General features: G+C 41.1%; 1 protein-coding gene across 6 annotated transcripts; it reads left to right on the forward strand.

The window, feature by feature from the left end:
- The first annotated feature begins 10,818 nt into the window (after positions 1–10,818).
- Positions 10,819–18,431, forward strand: LOC118115564 (lysosomal membrane ascorbate-dependent ferrireductase CYB561A3). Of its 6 annotated transcripts, none has more exons than XM_035166802.2 (7): positions 10,819–11,031; positions 12,495–12,642; positions 13,326–13,530; positions 15,808–16,016; positions 16,132–16,286; positions 16,397–16,565; positions 16,656–18,431. In XM_035166802.2, exons 2-7 carry the CDS (start codon positions 12,502–12,504, stop codon positions 16,680–16,682), a joined length of 906 nt encoding a protein of 301 aa, XP_035022693.2. In that variant the 5' UTR covers positions 10,819–11,031; positions 12,495–12,501; the 3' UTR covers positions 16,683–18,431. The 6 variants fall into 6 exon arrangements, with proteins under 6 accessions (XP_035022693.2, XP_035022692.2, XP_035022696.2 ...); XM_035166801.2 differs by having other exon boundaries at positions 10,821–10,973; XM_035166805.2 differs by lacking the exon at positions 12,495–12,642 and having other exon boundaries at positions 10,822–11,031.
- The last annotated feature ends 4,333 nt before the right edge of the window (positions 18,432–22,764 follow it).

Below are 22,764 nucleotides of genomic sequence, written 5' to 3' on the forward strand. Positions count from 1 at the left end.
AACAGTGAGATAGCAGAGTCCCACAGCTCGTCAGAGACTCTCACCTATATCCACCTCCAGTCCTTGAAGGGTTTTTACTCAGGTTTGGATGGAGCAGGAGGAGCTGCTCTCACATGTCAACATATGAGGGGAATTCACTGTGAACTGATCAAAGTCCAGAGCTCAGAGCTGAGTCAGTGTGCTACATAGATAACTGGACCACACCCTTGTTATTAAATTAGGAACCAGACGTTGTCGACAACAGTTCCAGTGTTGACCTCAGATAATTGTAAAATAGGATATGATGAAAACATGCACTCTTGTGTCAAGGTTTACAGCATCAGTTCTTTTATTTACCTAGCTGATCGGCTATCTTCATCTTAGTGTAGAATATAATAAAAGCCTGATAGTAAAGTCGGCCAACTGAATATCACTATTACTACAGTTCATTGTATTTAAAACAAATCTATCCATTGTAATTTTTCACAAGATGAACAATGAGGGAACTGAAAAAAACAATCCCCATATGATCAATGATCTCAGTAAGTTATGGAATGTTGCTGTAGTTAAGTAAACTTGTGACTTTACCTATTCATGTACAGTTGCTTGAAAAACTACTTTTATGAAATTATAATAATTGTTACTGGTTAAGGGTTACAGATTAACTTTTTGGTAGATTGACTAGTCATACAGCCATAACCTGTATGCTGACGAAGTAAAGTATAAACACATGACATGATTGAGTGTTAATTCTTAACCTTGACCGTGTCATTAAATTGTTTGAATTGTTTAAATTGTCTCAGAATGGGTAACAACCCACAGAGGTTACATTTCTGAAACCTCCCACGACTCAGTTCGAACTGAAGAGGCCTCTTGGATGAGAGGTGAAACGTCAAGTCCAGCTGCTTGTGCACATATGTACAACACTGAAGATACCATGACCTGGATGAATTAGAATCATCACAGATATAAAACTCCACAGGGTTAAATTGGTCCCTTGAGAGTTAAGCCCCTTTTCCACTGGTCAAAAAACACACTAGGTCCCACTAATATCTGGCTGTTGTCTCTAATAGTAATGGATTCAATTGACGTTCACTCCTGGGTCAAATGCAGTAGAACAGCTCTGATGGGCATGTGAGAGAAAGGTGACACCCAGGTGAACGTGCTGATTTGACAAGTCAGCAAGGTCAGAGAGCGCCTCAGTTGTTGGCGCGTTTGTGTCCTTGAACATGGCATCGGGAGGAAAAACAGAAAGGCAAACTCCTCTACTAGCAACGAGAAAGAAGGCAATCGTCTTTTTTGGCAGGTTTACCCACGTTTTAATAACCTGCATATTCCCCTCTTATTCTGGTGTAAAAGAGGTATTAGATTAATACTGTGTACTGACACTGCTTCAGGTGTGGCTTTCATCACATTAAATGACATTGTTCATGCAGCACAAAGGAGAAATCTTCCTCTGGGAATCAAACCGCAGCTTCAGGTGAGATTGTTTTTTCACATAGAAGACATCATCACTCTGGCTGTTCTTCTGTCATGTGCACTGAATTTGTCTCATGGTGACCACAGTGCTATTTACCAGCAGGAGCTCAGTGGGCCATAAGATCACTACAGAGCAGTGCTCTCAGTGCCACATCAAAACACAGCTCTGCCCAGTGCTGTGCCCTCCATGTGCAGCTGCTACATGTGGTGACAGTGGGTCGGCAGGGGACATGTAGTTTCCTGCTGAGTGTACAAACATTGGCACTGCTTGGAACTTTCCAAGGTTGATTGTTTATGGCCCTTTCTCTAAAAACACATTTCATCCCAGGGGTGCTGTGAGGGACTGGCAACAAGGGGTCACCAGGGTCTCATCTACATGCTTCACTGAAGTGTGCATTTCCATACAGCCACCATTCAGACTTCTCACTTGCTAATCATTTCTGTCTCGTTTCCTTCTTTCTTTCATTCTTCATTCAATAAGTTGAATAGCGCTCCGCATTCACTGGCCATTTACTCTCATTACAAAAGCAATTTTCTTACATTACCGTTATGAATGTTGATGGGATTTCTGTGGTCGTCAATTCAGATACTAGCCCCATGGGTCAAAGCCAGAGCGGTTAATAGAAGTGTCACAGGCAGCATTCAGCTAAATGATACCTCTGCTGTAACAAATCAGTTTTCTGACTGTAATGCATCAAAGGAATGCTCGCTGAGGACATTACTTAACATTGTGTCACAGGCGTGTAGTGTACCAGTCAAATTACCACTCAGGATATGTGAGGCGAGGTGTAGCTCTATTGAAGATCTGAGAGCTCAGCTGCTCAGTGGCAGTAGTACACTCTGTTTTAGACACCTTTATCACCGCGTATAAATGAGAAGTTTCCCCCGCATGACCTCTTTCAAAATGTACGTCCATCACCTCAGTGAAGGAAGGAAAATACATAACTAAAAATTTGTGTTCACACTTTTTGGTTGTGAAATCAAAACTGAGGAATCTAAGCAGCAAACCGCATCTAAGAAAATCACATACTTCAAACATCTTCAAACAAAACCCAAACTTCAAACAGCTAACAAACGTGAGTTTCCTCTAAAGCCACCTGATGTGATAAACGGCATCGACAGTGTGGTGCGACAAGGACAATGAATTTGAAGTCTCTCAACATCGAAGCGCTTTAATTAATTAGCTGGTGCCGCTGTGAGGCTACAATGGTCATTAATGACGAAAATTGATTTGATTCCAATTAGCTTCTGAATTATCACCATGAAGTACATTTAATATGAATGTGGTTGTTATTCTAACATGGACGCAATAACAAAGTTGACATATCTGATATTCACCTGATTATATTTAACATGTTCATCTTGTCAATTCATCCAGTATGTGAGCATGAACATTTTTGACCAGTTTGTTTTGTCTAGGTGAAAAGTCAGAGATCACAGAAGTTTTTGTCAGGCATCTCCCATTTTTCACTGTGGAACAAAACTGTTCCCCAACCAATCAGTAGATGTGCTGTTAAAATTGAACTAATTCAATCACTGCTTTTTGAAATAATGGTGAGATGTGAAATTACTCCACTTGAAAACCTGTCAATGAAGCTGCAATCACTGAATCACTGTGTGACAGCACATATAAAAGACCTGTAAGAGCTGTTGGAATTCAACGAAAAACATCTATTGGAATCAGTTTTATTTGTGGTGCACTGAAGTATTTGACCCTCAGACCTTAGGATTGTTGATGAAAATCACGTTGATATTGAGCATTTGGTATTCAATCAGGAACCACTTTACTATCAGATGATCATGATAAATGTCTAAAGCCATATCAAAAATCCTTGGAGTGCCTTTTAATGGATAGAAACCTCATGATTTAACCTTTCATATTCTGGTTAAATCTGGCTAGTGTGCAACCGCTCCTATGAGCCTGCCAGCATGACAGTGTGCACTATTATAGCTAAAAGCAACTGTAGCAAAAAAGTAATGTCAGAGTTTCTCCATCATTGGTAAAAGTAAGCTCGGCAACCAAACCCCATGTTAAGAAGATTGCTTTCTTCCAGAGTCCTTACAGTGTTTCTCAGTGATGTACTCCCAAAGACAGATTCCCGCAGATGGAAATAAGATGTGTATGTTTTGGCTGCAGAGCCCACGTGCACACATGAGAGGAAGGAGGCTCCTGCTGACCCGTCATCTCAAAGAAAGTAACAGAAAGATGTGGTTGATCCTGCACAAGAAAGATTGAGCAGAGTGTGACTGTGGGAAAACACAGGCTCGAGAGGAAGCTGCACAGCAGGGATGTTGACACGTTGATAAGTGAGTCCTACTTTTCACAGATATATGATATGATTCATTTTCATTAAAAGAACTGGATTACATCTCTACAATAAGATGGTTGAATGTGTCATCTAATTGTGCTTGTGGATCAAATAATTACAGGATTTTCAACATGAGTCCTTAATATAAATATTTACAGTATACACATGTATTTACTGTCAAATCATTTCTGCTTGTGCATATATCAGAGAGAAATCACCATGGCAACATGTTCTCATCACAGTTAACAACTCTTAACATTGTACTTACTGTACAAATGAATCTTTAATGTTATCCTGTGCCCCCTCCTCACCTACGCAGACCCTGACAGTCAAAACCAGGTGGGTCAACAACCATCTCAGGAGATGACTGGGGCTGCCAAAGAAATTGCCGCTCTTGGTGGAGAGATTCATGGATTCACAGTATCAAGAGCAAGAGAAATGGTACGGTGCAGGGACTCAAGTGATCCAGATCTGTGAAGTTCTGGATCTAAAGTAGGGATCCAAGAGAGGACTGCCAGGAAGTGGAGGGCAGAGGAAGCTGTTCAGAAAGCGGAGGCAAGGCTTCATCACAAGAGGCTGGTGGGAGTGGTCACACAAGGCTGAGCTGGGCTAGGATCCTTTTTCAACTGCTCAAACAAACACCATCAGTGAGCGAAGGAAAGGCCCTGCCTAGTTCAGGAGGAGAGGAGAGCAGCAGTGGAGGAAACAAGAAAAAAGCACAAACAAAAGGCAGTGGGAATGAAGCAACAAGTAATGTTGACAAGATGGAAGAATGAAGTCAAGAAGTAAAAGTGACCAGGGCTCTGCTTTGCAAAGCCACACCACATCCAGTGAACAATGTGCTCCCGAGCTGATTGAATCTGCACATATGGGGCCAAGCAAAGTAAGCAGGCCCACAGTGTTCAAAGCTCGGAACCCTGGTGCACATCTTGACCTGCTGCACAAATTCACTTGGAGAGGGAGGGTACTGATGAAGGCATTAGGTCCTGAAGACTGTCGCTGATGCCATCACAAGTTGAGTGGGTGAAACAGTCCCAACCCTCCAAAGCAAGCCTTGGTAAGAGTTGGGAAGCAGCCAAAAACCCACTAAAAGACATTCTGCAGGAAACCTGTCCTGATTTTCCGTGCTTTCTGCAGCAACATTCAAATGGCCTCCACTGTGTTTGGGTAGAGGGTGAAGTCTCAGAAGCTGCTCTCAGACTCTCCAGAGGATCCCGATGTGCGGACACGGCAGGAGGGGTCGCGATGATGCTAATAACTTCTGCAGCAACTAGACATTTTAAAACATTTAAGCTGCTTCATTCAATATTTTCATATAACCAATGGATCCCATGACTGTGTGCAATGTAGAAGAAATTGCGATTCATAACAAACCCACAGAGAGTTACCTCTGTGAGTTACTCCACATTTCCCCTGGTACATTGGTCTGAGATAGAAAGCAGATAAATGCTAATGTTGCTCTGTCTGCTGGAGTTGTACTCATGCCAGTGTTAGCTAGAATGTGAGCTTTGTTAACTGTCAGTTTGTCTTTTTTGGCCCCCATGTGGCCAAAAAATCTATTGATGCAGCTTTAAAGATATAATATGTAACAATTCAGCATTAAACTATGTATAAACTACAGACTTATGTTGAATATTCAGTTTACTTGTGTACTTACATAATCCAAAATGGTTCTAACAATGTTGAAACCCAGAGAAATCCATAATTGTATTCAAGGGAATTGGGCCTTTTATTTTGGTCGCCTTTTAATTTGCGTCTTATCTGTTTACCCGTGGCTTTGCCTGTCTCTGCTGTAACTTCTGGGGAAAACGCCGTATGAGGAAGGAAAAACACTCTGCTAGTCAGTTAGCCAGTCGGCTGTTTTTCCCTTCCACTGTTAATGTGAAAAAACTTTACTTACATTACCTCATCTGTCAGGTATATTTCATCAACAATGCTGGTAAAGACAGCTACTCCCATGATTCCGTGCTGCTTAATGATGTCGTCAAACTTGGTCTTTTGTTGTTTGTTTTTTTGCTTGAGTGACCTCTTGTGGCTGAAGTTATGTATTATACGTTAAAATGTTTTTCGTAATCAAGCCTTCAACAGGAATTTCTATTTTTCTCCAATTTGACCACAGTTTCCTGTGATTATTGGTAAGACCCCAAAAAGACCAGCTGCCTCTCTTGAGAATTCAGTGCCATTTTTGATAACAGCTCCATTGGCTCCTTAGTGGAGCTGAAGGCAGAGACCCAAAACCTCTAGCGTGTGTGTGATCATGATCCAAAAAGGCTCCCGGGATCACATTGACATCCAGTGGCAATATTACCATTGGTTCACTATGATGAAAGCAGTCTCACGACATTTCCCATTGCCACAACAGCAGACTTTTAACACAGCAGTGTTCACTTAGCATCCCTTCAACTTGAAATCACATTTGCATGACCATTCTTCCGACAGACAAAATGGTCTCACACAATTCCCCTCGCATCCCTGTAAGTGCTGTTCTAAAAAGGATGCTGAGTACTTCTTATGAGCAATTTTGAGTGAATAGGGGCTGATTTTGATGGAGGCGACGGTGATCACTCCATTCAGGCCAAGTAGGAAGGAGATAAAACAGCGTGTCAGTCTTCATACCAAGAGCTCTGTTCATCAGTCTTGAGAAGGGCATAAAAAGCCATTCAGTCTAACTATTTTGGCCTTCAGCAGTGAATTTCAGTGTTAAAATATGAGGCTATAGGAGAAAGTGTAAAATGTATTGCCTACTTGTTGTAAATGAGGAGATTTGGCCTGTCCCTTAATCTGAATTTGTTACACTGATGTAAAACTCTGCTGAGAATGAATTGTAAAAGGTAGAATAGGTCACTGTGACAGAATTCAGGATTGCTTTCTCAGAATAAGGCGAGGCCATTTCTCCTTCACAATGCCAGCCCCTCTATTCACTGCTGGCACAGTGGCTGCACACCGTAGATCAGTATGACATCACGGATTTGAGTCTTCAATTTGCCTCGGGGCAGAATGGTTCATTCCACACACTTTGCAGCTTAATAACCCAAATGTCAGTTTCAGTGGGATTCCCAGCGGGGATCATAATTCCTGCACTTTGTCTTTGAGGAGGGAGCTTTTTGACCTGAGCTGCTGCAGAATCCGACGGTCTTACCTGACGCCTTCTGGTGTGTGGGTCAGCAGTTCAGACCACTGACATGGCAGAGGACAAAACAGTTACATTTGAGTAGCGTTCAACACTAGAGCTGAAGACGATTGAAATCAAGCAGATAATGTAAGATTTTAATTTAATTTAACCTCTACTAATACAATTCATGTTCTGTCCTTTCACAGGATGGAGCGTGTCATTTTTCACTTGGCACATGCATCCCCCAATAAGAAATCTCTAATTTTAAGCCGCAAATCAGCTGTTCATTCATAACTAACCTATAATAAATAGGTGATTAACCCTCGTGTTTCCCACAGAAGAGAACACATTGCTTTTTGACCAGGCTACACTCACTTAAAGTCGTGGATTTAACTTCAATGCTGTTGAATAATGTTTTACAATGTTGTTATTTCCCTAATATTTAGTCTACCCTCCTGTAATTACATAATTATATATTAGCAAAATAGCAGGGTGAAATTGATTGTGCTGCCGCTCCACAGCAAGTGGTTTGCGCTCCAGGTCTGTTGAGCAGAGGGTGCAGCTCTTTCACACTCACATTCACAGCTGCAGATAATTTAAAGTCTCCAATTCACCTATAACCCCAATCTGCATATTGCTGGACTGTGGGAGGAAGCTGGAGTTCCCAGAGAAAACCCACAGAGACACAGTGACGACATGTCAACTCCACACAGAAAGGCTGCAGCCAACATCAGATTTAAACCTGGAACCTTCTTGCTGTGTGGCATCAGTGCTGACTGCACTGTGCCACTCTTCTTCTTCATTCCTACATCAAATGAGGGAAACTGGAACTCAGGTATGTTTATAGTCCTATTATCACCCTCACATATTTTGTACAGAAGTATTTGCAGATGCCGCCACAGTCTCAAGGCACCCTTTAACCTTCCCTGTGTTACCTTCCTAATAGTCAGTATCTCGTCTCCGAACCGTAGTTTGGAGCTCACTGGTAGTTTATCTGAAGTTAGGCTCGTTGTCTGGTAGGTAACCTACCAGACAACGTCCGGACGAAGGATGAAGAGATGTTGAAGTATCGTTCAGAACGCAGCCACTTTATTAGCCCTCCAAAACAGCAGCAGCAACATACAGGGGCGTGGACACAGTTATGCTGGAACCCTGAGCTTATCTAGACACTTTTACTGCCTAACTACTATCAGCATGAGCTGTACTGGGCTTCATTAGCCTGCAGGTACTCTTGACACACATCTGCGTCACACCGCAGTCATAACCTTCAAAAACGTCCTTTCTCTTTTCCACAACACCTCGGTGTACTACGTCATACCCATTGGCTTCTGTACTTAAAGGGACAGGCCAAGACTTTAACACCTGTGTACAACATATGATCGTCCCTGCATCGCTGCATATAACCCTATGATATAATCACATGTGCACGACTATGTCGTCTGAGGTTGTCAGTGGTTACCTCTCAGTGATAATGCAAAAATGATGGTGATAAAACTTCAAAATCGATTGTAATTGCTGCGTTTATTGTGCCATTAGTCAAAGCATCCAAGAAGGAGTACAAGAAAAACAGAACATGGACCCAGACGCCCCCTAACAAAAGCCTGGAGCTGTCCCACTGAGTCGCACAGCCATCTCTGCCCACTCTACCTAAGTATCCTCATCCTCCACCCTGTGCTGCTGAGGCCTGTCACACCGAGGAAGGGCAGAGAGACACATCTTAAAACATGGCTTCAAGGAGTCTGTCAGAGGATCTAAGAGACTTTGATAAAAGAAGGCAGGGACTTGTAGCCACTGACATCTTGATTTCTGTCTGTTTTAGAGAACAGAGACTCAGGCCCTTTACACTGTTTGATTTCAGTACATGTGCAGCATGTAACTAGATTAACTCTCAGCATTGGCGCAGATTAAAACGAAGAAATGATCCCATGATATTCTGTAGGAAGGGAATAAATGCAAGAGCTTTGCTTTGACTCCAGCTGGGGACTTCAGTGCATGTTGTCCACCTCTCCTCGAGTATTCTCTCTGACTCCAAAAACACCTACAACAAAAAAAATGATTGTAACTCTGGTCAGAGAAAGAGAAACAACCATAAAGAGCCTCAATATTTAGATATTTCTTATGTTGTCAAGAATAAATCTCAGCAGTCACATTTGAGTCCAACAAGGACAAGAGGCCCTTAAAGCACTCAGTGCAGGGAGATACTTGCTGAAGAGGGTCTTATTGTTGTGAGCTGGAGAAAAAGCTGCTAAATGAACCTTGAGTTTAGATTCTCTGTATCTGCCTGTGCTGCTGTCACCAAACAACTTGCCTTCACCAATTTGTCCTCACACATGTGCATGCATGTATTTTATTACTGTAAAGTGTGTGTGTGTTTGAGTCTCCTTGCACTGACTGCTCAGAGTTTTAAAAAGCCTCTGACAATGCAGAATAATGGTATCCTGCAGGATGCAGTTACTCACATTAATATTCCTCTTCTCTTGTATTGCCGTCCATGCTTATAAATAATCTCAATAACTTTGTCATTTTAATATTGCATTCCTTTCTTCAGAGTGACTTTGCCGCATCTATCCAGGGAAAACACATGAGAAATACCCGCTGGTGTATTTACAGCAATGTCTCATATTTATGCGCATTGTCCCCGTTAAATACACCAATAAATAAAAGAAATAATAAAAAAATAATATTTTATCATTACATATTTCTGATGCACAAGTTTTGCTCTGCTGCAAAATAAATTACAATGTAAAAAAAAGTGCATTACCAACTTCAAATTTAACTCAGAGCGATGTCATTTACACCATGTTTTTAGCATAAATGTTGGGGGGGGGGAATGTAAATGATGAGACGTTTCTTTTGTTTTCTTACGATAAAAGTAATGATTAATGATTTGGCTGCAACACTGTTTACCCCTGAAAGTCCAAAAGTGTTTTGTGGACTCACACACTTCACCCACCCCTCCATCATCATAGATAATGAGGGAGTTTTCCATTTTGGGTGAACTATCCCTTTAACCGTTAGCAACTGGGCCCAAGACCTTCAGGGGGCCTGAAGGCTCCAGGTTCAGTGCAGCAATTAGTTTATTTGACTGGTGGCAATTAGTTTGCTAATACTGCTTTTACCACTAGTGGCCTTATTGGCACATCTACATGTGCGGATCTTGTGGAAGAGTTGAAGTCTGGTTTTAATGACTGTATTATTTTAGTCTATATGATCCATGGTGTTTGGTTAACACAACACACACACACACACACACACACACACACACACACACACACACACACACACACACACACACACACAGCAAGAGTAACAGAGGTCAGTGATGGCTCCTCTGAGGGTTAATCTGGCTCCAGCCTATAGTGTATGCAAACTAATCAATGAAGTAATACCAGCTATTCAGGCTGCAAATAGATTATGCCAAGGGGAGCCAGGAAGCCTTATCAATAGTTGATTAAAGGGTTTAATTAATGCAATTATTTGTCATTTTATGTGAAAACCTTCTGCCATAATTTGACTTTTCTGCATTAACAATAATCATACTGTGGCCGATATGTGCCGAACAGACAAAAAGACCATACATCTTGTTCTCAAAGCTGTAACATGCACTAAATTAGATTTACTCCCTCTGAATTCTTTCATTGATCATTCTGAGGCTGCAGCACAGTCTGTTAAATATACAGAATGAAACAGGTCAACTACCGAAAACTGATGCATCGCTTTGCAGATTCCAAAGAGACAGCGAAGGCAGCGTCACGCACGGCCCACATGTCACCTCACAGCAGAGAAAGACTCAGACTACAGCTGCCTGCAGGTGGCGCTGTAAGACAACAAATCTGTTCAGGTCAGTTCCCTCAAGCAGTGTGTGTTTGTGTTTGTGTGTGTGTGTGTTAAACAATGCCAAGTATTGCAACACACACACACACACACGTAGTAATACAACCACATTTCCCACAAGGCGCTGCGCTAGCGATAAGGAAATGGGTCAAGTGAAGTCAGGTACCTCTTCCTGATTGTGGAGTGTAAACTCAGCGATTATTCACGACCCTCTACACGTCGCCTGTGGTCTTCATGGATGTGGAGGGTTTGTAAAGCAGGTACACAACTTTACTCTGTTTGATCACGTGACATGTCAGACTAAAAGAGGAACTCAAGGTGAGTTTGAGGCGTATCTGTAGAGAGCTGTGTGTGTGTGTGTGTGTGCGTGTGCGTGTGTGTCAATAATTCATCAGCCACCGTCATAAAGAGGAAACGCTGTAGCTATCATTGATAACTTGAGGACCTCTCAAGACTTTATTTAAAAAAACAAGTTTAGAGGAGAGTCGACCTCAGTATTACCACCGCAAAGAGTAACAAGAAGAAGAAAGTCTGCGGCCGAATAGTTCAAATAATCTCCGTTCCTAAACATTATTCCTTAACCGGAAGGAAACCGTCCCATGGTCAGGGACAGGTGTGAAGGGGACGGAGAGCCACGGTGCGGCGGAACGAGCCCATGGACACACAGTCTGCCTCGGGACCAACAGCGCTCATGTGTATGTTACCGGAGTTTCACATCAGTATGTCGGGTTCCCGGTGTGTTGTGAAACTTTCTGAGTTGGTCTCAGTTCTCAGTCGAGGTGTCAGCTCAGGCTGTGACTCACGGTGCTGTGACTCTGTGGCTTCATGTGGAGCTCACACAGAAACACTCACACGCACGTCTCTCTAGAGTTGTGAGGACACTCAGTGACATAATGCACCCCCTAGCCCCCTGCCCCTAGCTCCCTGCCCCCTAGCCCCTGTCCTAACCCTAACCATCATAACTAAATGCCTAACCCTAGTGTCGCTTTAAATGTTTCTGCTGCAGTGAACTGTGAGATGAAAATGTCTCCTTTGCGTTCATAAGGGATGGTCCAGTGTTTCCTATGCTAAAGGAGATAAGTCAGGCGGCATTGAAGCTCCTTTCCTTATCATTTAGAGCAGAGGTCTTCAACAGGGGGTCTGCGGAATTTTTGGTTGATTAGACAATTTTCTATATTTATAATTGTTTTTTCCAACCAATTTTTCCCCCCACAAATTTAAATGTCTTTAAATACACCTTAACATGCATCTGTGAATTATTATAATAGCTCAGTGTTGTATTCAAGATGTATGTTTATAAATGGCAGTGGCACGGCCACCCTGTACCTTGCACATGTTTAAAATAAAAACATGAATATATGAACCTGTGTATTATTTGAACAGCTTAGTATTGAATGCACAATAACAGGGTAGCTATGTTTATACATGACACTAGGCCCAATTTAATATAAAACACAATTTTATACAATTTATATAGTAGGGGGTCCCTGCTCCATCTCTCCATCAGTTTGGGGGTCCTTGGCCTGAAAAACGTTGAAGACCCCTGATTTAGAGAATTCAAACAGCTCTTGTAATGGCGGCCGCTCAAACACTTCGAGGTTCTTTCACTCAGTTAGGAACCTTCTTAAGCAAAGTGGACTATTTGAAATATGTCAGTCACACGTGTTTCTGACTGTGCTTATATCTCTACTAAGTCTGACACTGTTCTGTGGTTTGTCTGTGTGGAGCAGATACTATTTGGCTGATTAGCCCCAAACTGATCAATGTGTCCCGCTCCCCAGGCAGCAGATGCTGCAGGGCGGCCCCTCGACTCCCAGCTGCACCTCCACCCCCCCAGACTGCTTCCCCCTCAGCCTCCGCCACACGGCCGAATGTAGAAGTGAGACCTCGGCTGAACCAGCCAACCGCAAAGTCAGAGCAAATAACACAGTGAGTGTCGGGTTAAAGATTGACTGTGGCAAATAAAAAAAAATCGTCAGGTGCAGCTATGACTCCTACATGATGAGCAGCTAAGCTCTGTGTTGTAAAGTAGGAAGTGCACAGTTTTACAGCAGCTGTGGATAAGGTAAGGTGAGCAATACATTTCCGTCAAATCTTGAGCTTATAATACAATGTTGAGCTTGCGTTGTTGAATTAAGTGGTGGTTCAAGGTTAAAATAGCTCCAGCCATTTCTGCTGCAATATAGGTATTTTCTGTTTTTGTCCTTCCCGCCTATCATTCTTTTAATTTAGTAAATACTTAAATTTGGCAGGAAGCTGATCTGCATTGATCTGGTGAATATGTTGAGGTTAAAACATCACTGAAATTTGGTCTCTTAATGTGTCTTTGTGTCTTTTAGCCTATTAGTCAACAGCATTTCCGTGAATATTTAATACATGATTAAATATTCACAGTTTCACACTGAGCTGTAGTCATTGAAGTATTGTTGAGACAATGGATATGTGTGACCCAATTGTCTTGTAAGGAACATTTAGTCTTCCTCTGGCCTGATCCGTACTAACTTTGCAGTGACTAACTCATGTTGGGGTTGAATCAGCCACACGACCATCTCTCTGTCTTACCACTGCGCTGCCATGCTGTTCTGATTTTATTTTTATTTTTATCTGTTTAGCTGACGGATCTCTCCAGGATGAGGTCCACCGTGAACTTTTACCTATGCTACCTGCTGTGCCTGTGCCTGGGCTTGGCCTGCGTGGTGTGCGTGTGTGTGTGGAACAGCCAGTGGCGCGGCGGGTTCGCCTGGGACGGCTCGGCCCTGCAGTTCAACTGGCACCCCGTCCTGATGGTCACAGGCCTGGTGGTGGTGTACGGCATCGGTGAGTGACTTTTTCAATTTGGATCTCTGAGTTTCATTTCTGTTTCTCACTTCTTCACACACACACACACACACACACACACACACACACACACACACACTGTATATACATAGACACATGCCACAGTAATTCCTCTGTGGTAGTTTTTCTACAACAGATGTTTCCATGACCAGATCTGCATGCCGAAGTGTCCTTGGGCAAGATACTGAACCCCAAATTGCCCCTGACGGCTGTGCCAGCTGTGTGTGAGTGATGTGTTGACAAAGTGCTGCACATTGATGCACTGCATGAATGTGTGTGTGAATGGGTGGATGGCCAAACCGTACTATAAAGATTTCAGTGGTCATTATCACTAGAAAAAATGTATTACACACACACACACACACACACACACACACACACACACACACACACACACACACACACACACACACACACACACACACACACACACACACACACACAAACCGATTCAAAAGGTGAAACAACACTTGTAATGTTACATGTTACAACTTTTCAAATGTTATCAACATTCATGATTTATACTTTGACAAGTTTCTGTGTTTGACAGAATCGTCTGTGGTTTTCTTTTTAAGAATTTTTCTGTGACAGACAGATTTTCATTTCAAAGGTGGTGGGGGGGGGAGAGAAGAGAGAGAAGAGGCGAGGAAGCGAGAGGCGAGAGAGCGAGAGAGCGAGAGAGAGAGAGAGAGAGAGAGAGAGAGAGAGAGAGACACAGACAGACAGACAGACAGACAGACAGACAGACAGACAGACAGACAGACTTTCCGACACAGGCGCTCTCTGACTGTGTGGTCACTCCTGTTTAGTCTGTATTACCTGTTTGGGCGGAGTGACTCGTCGACTTGTTGTCATTGTTATTGGTGTTTAGAATTTTGTGACATCATAAATTCCCTCCAGAGTGCCACATGTTTTCAACTTGACCAGGTCTGAGTAGCCAGAGCCATAAGAAACACCTGTGCAGATGCTTTAACATGATATAATTACAGCCTACATGAGCTTTCTGCTTTAACTATGACTGAACACATGTAGCCTCCACTTTCCATCTTTAATAATAAATGGTTAAAAGATTATATAGGCTGCATAGATTGTCCCTGTCTGTGACCTGTCTGTAAAACTCTAGTAAACGTTTTTTGATATGTAACCCGATGCAGGCTATAATGACAGTATATCATGTTAATGGTTAGCAGAACATCAGGTAAAGGGCTGTAGACCCACAGTCTGTGGGAAGTAATTTTTTTACAGTGCACACCCACTCTCTCTCTTTTGCTCTTTGACCCTCTGAGTGTGGAAAAAAGAATCATGTGGCTGTTTATGATGAAATGAAAGTGATCGTCACATGGCCGTGTAAAGGCATTGTGGGGGGCCAGGGCTCAGCTGAAGACAAAGGGCACCCCTCTCATAATTTTTTATAAAAACAAAGTAAAATACTGTAAAGCATCTTTTAATTATTTATTTATCTAATGAAGTGCCCATACACGCATATGGACGTTACTCAACATATTTCTGCAAAATGAATTCATTCATTTATCATAAGAACAGGTAACAACAAAGAAAACAATGGTGTATACAATCATGTATAATTTAGTGGTCTATAGAATAAATATCCATCCAAAACCAACTGATCTTTAAATTGTGCTTGGTTTGTTGTGTGTACTACACAGGAGCCTTTTTGAATTAAAGTTAGAATTATAATTTGAACAAACGGCAAAAAACTAACCTAACTAACAGTGATAATCTTACTTTGTAAAATTCTGCACTACCAAGGTAGAAACATTATAACACTGCCTATACAACATGCTCAACTAACAGAGCTCAGTCGATGAGGGCTGTAAACAGCAGTATTGATATTATATCCTATGCTTGGATCACCATTATCCAAGGTAAATATAGAGGTAGGCAGTGTGGAGCAGGGCAACACACAACGTTCCTATTAGTTTGTTTTGCAACAGTAATTCACACGACTGATCTACCAGGTTACAAGAAGATCACTAATGCTGTTTATATGTATATATGACTGCAGTTTTTCTAATGAAATACTGTGTACTGTATACTTAACAATTCAAAACATAAACATGAAAAACCGCCCGGGTCCATGACAACAGACATTGGTTCACACAATATTAAGAATAACAAGCAAAAATCACATTTACAAATAAGCTAACTCCATGCCTCCTCCTCATTGATATTGTTCAGACCTGAACTGAGTTAATCCTGCTGACACATGTGTGTCTCTGTTGGTGCCCCCCCCTGCAGGAGCGGTGGTGTACCGCATCCCCCTGACCTGGGGTCAGAACAAACTGCCCTGGAAGATCCTTCATGCTGCACTGATGCTCATCGCCCTGCTGCTGTCAATCGTGGGACTTTGTGCTGTGTTTGACTTCCACAATGCCAAACACATGGCCAACCTCTACTCCATACACAGCTGGATTGGAATAACTGCTACCGCTCTTTTTGCCCTACAGGTATACGAGTTACAATACACAAACAGAATAACTTCATAGGTCAAATGCAATAAGGTCAGCAGACATTTAATTCTGCTCATTCTTTCTGTGGATGTCTATTCGTTTGTCCATGTAGTGGGTGGTAGGTGTGGCTGGTTTTCTCCTGCCCTGCTCCCCTGTTTCACTACGAAAACTCATGAAACCCGTCCATGTGTGGATAGGAGGCAGCATAATGGTGCTCAGCATCGCCGCCTGCATCTCCGGAATTAACGAGAAACTCATCTTTACTCTGTAAGTCTTGTTTTTACTGCCTTTCATGTTTTCCATCTCGGTTCAAATTTTTAAATCCTCCAACAGTGAACTGCGGTGTCAGCGCTTGTTTTTAAAGTTTTTCTCCACAGTAAAGGAAACACCAATGAAACTCAGCCGTACTCCAGCCTTCCACCTGAGGCCTTGTTAGGAAATTCATTAGGAGTTTTGATCGTAGCCTTCGGTTTGGTCGTCCTGAAGATTTTGTCCAACTACACATGGCAGCGACCGGACCCTCGGCCGGAGGATGTGGCTTATGCGGTCAGTGCGGCTGATAAAGCATTAAAATAGATTTGAGGATTTAATTTAATCGAGTATTTAGTCTTAATCCTTATCTGCTCTCTCCCACAGCCATTGTTTCAAGAAGAAAATGAATGAAGGAAAATTCCAAAATGCTCACTGCATCAAACCAGGCAGGGAGAATCTGCTCATCCATCACAGATCAGAAGAGTCCAGATAGCTCTACTCTGAATGTAAAATGAGCTGCCTGGAGCTTGTAAGAATGATCTGCTTCTGCAAATATTTATTTGAAATTTTATTTAATGTTGCTTTTTTTGCTCAAAGAATAAAAAAAATGTGTTTCATGAAGAATGTCCTGTTGTGCAGTGCGATGCAGCTCACCAATAATGAATTGTAACTTTTACTTTATTGCGGATGGGCCAAACTAACACAGGTTGTTGATAGCTGGGCCATGTACTAAAATATGTTGTTCACTGCAGAGCCACATGCGCGGGGTTGGATCTACTACTCATCCAGCTACTAATTTTTTTTTAATTTCTTTATATATTTTATAAACATCCAAACTTCAGTTAAGGTTGAGTTAGCCAAGGACATGTTCCACCCATTTTGCTCTGAATATTAGCAGGGTTAGGGGTTAGGGTTAGGGTCAACATATATTTCATTTATCTATGCAAACTTTTCATCACCCAACCCTCAAAGTAAAGGTGCCAGATACTAAGGCAGTTGGTGTTAAATTATTATTTAACTATTACTAATCTGTCATAAACACTTTATGGGACACTTGGGAACAAAGAAAATTTGACATATTTATATATTTTCACGTTTTTTAAAATTTTTTAGATAAGATAAGTTTTTCTTAGCACCACCGGCCTAATGTTTACCTGACTGAGCTCTTGCACTGTGTCGGCACTAGGTCTATGTTCATGTTCTGTGGATCTGAGGGTGAATAGCTTCAAATGTATTTGTGTTGTAATTCCTTTTTAGATATGATAATAAAATGGCTCTTAGAATGTAAGTTCCCCGCTTTGGCCTATGAACTACTGGATCGTTAAATTTCACTTGCATGTGTTTTCGAGGGACACCTTCTTCTATCACCAAGATAAAGGATCAACCGTTAAAGTTTTGAAAAGCTGCCATTTACTATAGCACCATCATGAGGTCAAAACTTGCAATACTTTTCCATGACTATATCTGCAGAACTATTGCCATTCCCATGAGCTTCAGCTGCAAAGTCAGCACATGTTAGCATTAGCGTAAAATAAGACCGCAACTTTATACTATACCTGTTTAACATGAACAAGTTGGCATTGCAACTGGCAATCATTTTGATGTTAATAAGTACTGACTCATAGATCTACCAGATTCTGTTTTGTCTCTGCCTTGATGTGCAGCATTTGGTTTCTGTGGTAAAATATTGAGACACTTGATGCAGCCTGTGATTTACAATCTCATTGTATGAATCAGGTACCAGTAAACCACTTACTGGGAGAGAGGGTTGCATTTAGTTAGCAGAGTTATGTCTGTCCAAGTTTAAGAATATATCTCTAAACTAGCATGGCGCTAAGAATCAATACTTCCGACAAGACCCAACAGCCCCCGTTTGAAAGCACATTTATATTCACCAGATTCATGGTAATCCTTCTTGTACTATCTTTATTCCAGTAGGTACTGTTATTTGTCTGATTTAATTTTGAAAGTTGACTGTTAAATGTAAGACACATCTGGTAATGAAAATGTTTTGTCCGACATGATTCTGTATTCTACAGAGAGCTTTGTGTAGAACGAAAAGCTGCAGACAAAGACCTACCCTGTTCCTCTCAAAAGGATTCTTTACTCTGTTTTTCTATAACTTTCACTTTATTTGATCAATAAATAATCTGAAGTTCACAGACTAGAATCTGTCAAAATCTTCTTATCAGATTTGGTTCCATCTGCTGAAAGTCAGCCTTGTTTAGGAAACACCAAGAACAGCTTTCATCCTCTCCCTCCAACCATAATGAAAGCAAACAATCTGGCAGCTCCAGTAAACTCACATCTCTCTTACTGAGATCTGTGGGAGGATTTTCACTCTTGACCTTTAATGTTTACTGCACGTTTACTTCTGTTGAAACTCAAACAATGACACAGTTGAGATCTTCTCTAGACTCTGTACTGTTGCCCTCAGATATGAGCTGGAATATGGCTCCATAGTGAAAAACTAACACAAACACGAATTCGGATGGTGGCCTCAGGTGTGATTCAGCGGATACCCTTCCAATCGACACCTCAAGGTCCACCACACACAGACTGTCCAGATCTCAGTGTTGCCGTTAAAAATATATTTAAAATCTTTGTTTGGCAAGACCACTAAACAGAAGTAGAGAAAACCCAGGGAAAGTCTGCAGCACAGCTATCAACATAGAATTACTCAATGAAACCGCTGAAACACGAGATGTGTCACAGGTCCAGGTTCTGACGGACTGCAGTGACGTGAGTTGGCTGTAACCTTACAGGACCCGATTGATTCATAATGCAGTGATTCTGAAAAAGTCTGAATCAAAGGAAAAGTCCGACATAATCCGATATAAAACTATTTCTGTAAATCTGCCCCGAGAAAAGGAACTATATACTATACCTCTACCACATTATAAAGTTTGTTCAACTGTGCAAAACCTGTGTAACAAGCCTGGGTGAGGCTACACTTTACTGTCACAGTACTGCTTTGACAAACCTTTAAAGTCAGATAATCCAGTATGTAGCTCTTATAGCGATAGAAAAATAATTAGTAAAGTAAAAGTAAGGTCGTCTAATTATCTGCACCAAAATGTACAAAATCATAGATGTCAACATTATGAATGTCTATATATATATAATTATCTTCATCCTGGTTATTCAACAGTTTTTGTAGATTAAATAACTGAGACCTGTGAGAGTTAGAGGTGCAGCTGGATGTTTGGTAACCAGGCTAGCTGTTTCCCCCATAGACTGTATAAAAAGATGGATGACACAATGGCTCCGCAAAAGTGAGGCTGGCTGCAGTATAGATCATAAACCTGGCCTCTTCCATGTTAGTGGATGGGACATGTACCAAACTAAACAGTCAAAGCACATGTATGAAACATTTTTCTTGTCCTGTAGGGAGTTATTATCACACTGATTCATGTTGAAGTGCTCATTTTTATGGTAAGTTTTTTACTAAATAGTTAATTGTTGCTGTAAAAACAGGGGTGAAATATAATCGATAAGCTGAGGCTGACTCATGATTGGTCTTTCAAGTATCAGTGTGACTTTGTTACACTGATACAACAATCGCCACTGCACAGACTCTGGCTCCCAAACACATGTAGCCTAAATGATGTATACGGGATGTTTTGACTTCACTTCTGTAGTGGGAGGAAGTGGAGTCACATCCTCCATCTTTATTTGCAGTCTAAGGTTTCCTCTCCCAGTCTTCATGCTGAGCTAATCTTACCACTTCTAACCATAGCTTCATATTTACCATGACCAGACATGACAGTGGGAAAAGTGTTATCATCTAGTCTCGAAAATATTTTTTTACCTCCACAATATCCATTCCTTCTCAACCTATGAGAGGTACTATCATGTATGTGGTAATGTGATGATGATGTATTTACTCATTCATACCTAGTTCAAGTAGCTTCCATGTATCTGGATCAGGCCTACACAGGTAATGAACAAACGCCACATCAGCAGTACAACTGACCAAACCCTTGCCAAAATGTACCAATACTGAAAATCCTGGTTATAATATCTGTTAACGGATCGGTGAAGAATCAGGTGGCATTTTCAACTTGAGCCCAGGTTTGACAACAGAGGTTGCAACTCAAATGTAGGAGTAGATAAAGTGAGATATTGACAAACTGATTATGTTGATTATCATTGCAGTAAGTGTCATCTTTTTCTCAAGATGAATGTTCTGGCAGCGGTGTTGAAACAGTGTCTGCGGATGGGGCTGAGAGCACATGATCATCAGGTTGAACAAACATCTCAAGGAAAACTATAAATGGTAAGAAACCTGTGTTATGAGAGACATGATGATTGTACGAAATGTCACAAACAGAAGCTTAAACAACAGAGCGAAGCAAACCAGACTCCCCCGTGTTTTTCAAATGACAGATATTCAAGACACTTCCCACAGGAGTGCTGCTGAGGCCAAAAGATTCCATGCAACACCACAGCTGTCCCCACAACACACACTGGTTTCCTCTTGTTCACAAGAAAACAACACACACTGCCAAGTCTGCGCCCCAGGGATGAGCGGTCTGGTGTCATGTTGCGTAGGAGATATCTTGGAGGAGAAGGTGACTGAACACATTATTTTCTAATCCAAGTGAGAAGCCAGCGGCAGCGCATTTGTTTTACTTGGCAAAATCCTGCTTCACAGTTTGTTCCATTATTGAAAGCAAGTAAGTCCTATTTAACACTAGGTGGCAGCAGAGTTTAGTCCAGTCCAGGGTTCACTTACAGCAAGGCTTTATACAGTATACTGCATCCATGCTATGTTAATGTTTATGTTATGTCTCGTGTAAACATTTGTTGACAAAGACTTCCTATTTAAAAGAGTTTCCTTCATGTTTTTTCTTTGGAAAACAAACTGATGTTTGGAGAGAGAGTAAAGAATGGTGAAGAAAGTCTGTTACAGTTTTATGTGTCATTGATGTTAACTATATGCATCTCTATAGTGCCACATGCAATTCACAGTGAATGAATATGTCAATTATCGGCATGCCTCTTGGACATGTGTTCCTCTTTGGTTTAGAATTTGGTGCATCTCTCATTCCAAAAATGAGACAAAAGCAAAATAACTCTAAGTGTAATCATCATCTTCCATCCAAAAGCACTGGGAAATCCCCAAAAAACAAAACATATTCAGACTGTTTGAGTGCTAATGCGTTTTGAGGAAGTAAAACTCACAATACAATATTTCTTTTCTGTTTTCTTAGCATTCACCGACATAGTAGACTGATGAAAGTCTATACATGACTTAGTTTTTCTATTGGGTCCTTATTCATGAGTACAAGGTATGTATCGCCTACAACTGAATTGCTAACTACGTATAGCATTCTCGCAAAAATAAAGGAACAGTGAGGAATAAACCAAAATTTATAGATTGTCTTTTCTTTAGAATTTAAAAATTGTCAAAACATTTAAATATTGGCTGTTATTTTGTGTGGCCTATTTAGCATGTCAAGCTATCAAACTTGTAACCTCTGAAAACTGAGTTGATGGCCACTTGGGGGCAATGAAAACAAGCTGGGTAACTAAATATATTAATTCAATTTTCAGGTTTTGTATATAAAGAAAAGAAAAGGAATAAAACATATGTTTACTTCCACCCACTATCCAGAAATGAACCCAAAAATATCTCAGATACGATCACCACCATATTGTGCATTTGTGCATTTGGCTATCAAGGGATTGTGCTGCAGTAGTAAGGTCTGGTTGGTACATGCTCGACCAATCACAAGACAGTTTCAGCTGTTCTTAAAGCATCAAATAACTAATTCAAACCAAGTTTAGTGGAACACTTATACATCAACATGATAACAACTTAAAATGACAGAAACTTGAACTTTTTAGATGGTCCATCTCCTAACCATAAACAAGCAGGATTTATTACCTATACCGTCGACTACCACCAGATGGCGATCAAGAATATTTGGCTTCACTTTAGGTGAGCAGTCATGTCTCCATCATTATACAGTCTGTGGTTTCCTCTTTGCACACATTCTTTAAGTATAGTTAAATTATAATGTAGGTTGGGTTAAAAGCACTTTTGGTTTCCTAGAGACATTTGCCCAATTTTCTGTAAGCTAAAGTCATAGGCTTACTTATAAGTACTTGTTTAGCTTACTTGTTTTTTAAAACAACATTTGTATGTTGAGTCAAAACAGCCCAACATATATTGACCACAAAGTTTCCGAAAAGAGACCTCGGGAGAGGATACATTATTTGGCAAAGCAGATTTTCATCCTGCAGAGATTTGCATCCCCCAGTTTTTTCAGCCAGGACAATTAAACGTGTGAAATTCTCATTGAAAAGTCAAACACTGTTACCAGCGGATATTTGGGGTTGTTTTGACTCATTATTGAGTTATAGTCTGAGAAATAGCCCGAAAGAAAAAAAAAATTTTTTTTTTTAAATTGATGGCTGAAAATTGTTTTTGTAAACATCACGCAAAACCTTTTGTGAAATCTTTTCGCAAAAGTACATGTTTTTC

The sequence above is a fragment of the Hippoglossus stenolepis genome, chromosome 9, assembly GCF_022539355.2.
Source record: "Hippoglossus stenolepis isolate QCI-W04-F060 chromosome 9, HSTE1.2, whole genome shotgun sequence".
Classification (NCBI taxonomy): domain Eukaryota; kingdom Metazoa; phylum Chordata; class Actinopteri; order Pleuronectiformes; family Pleuronectidae; genus Hippoglossus; species Hippoglossus stenolepis.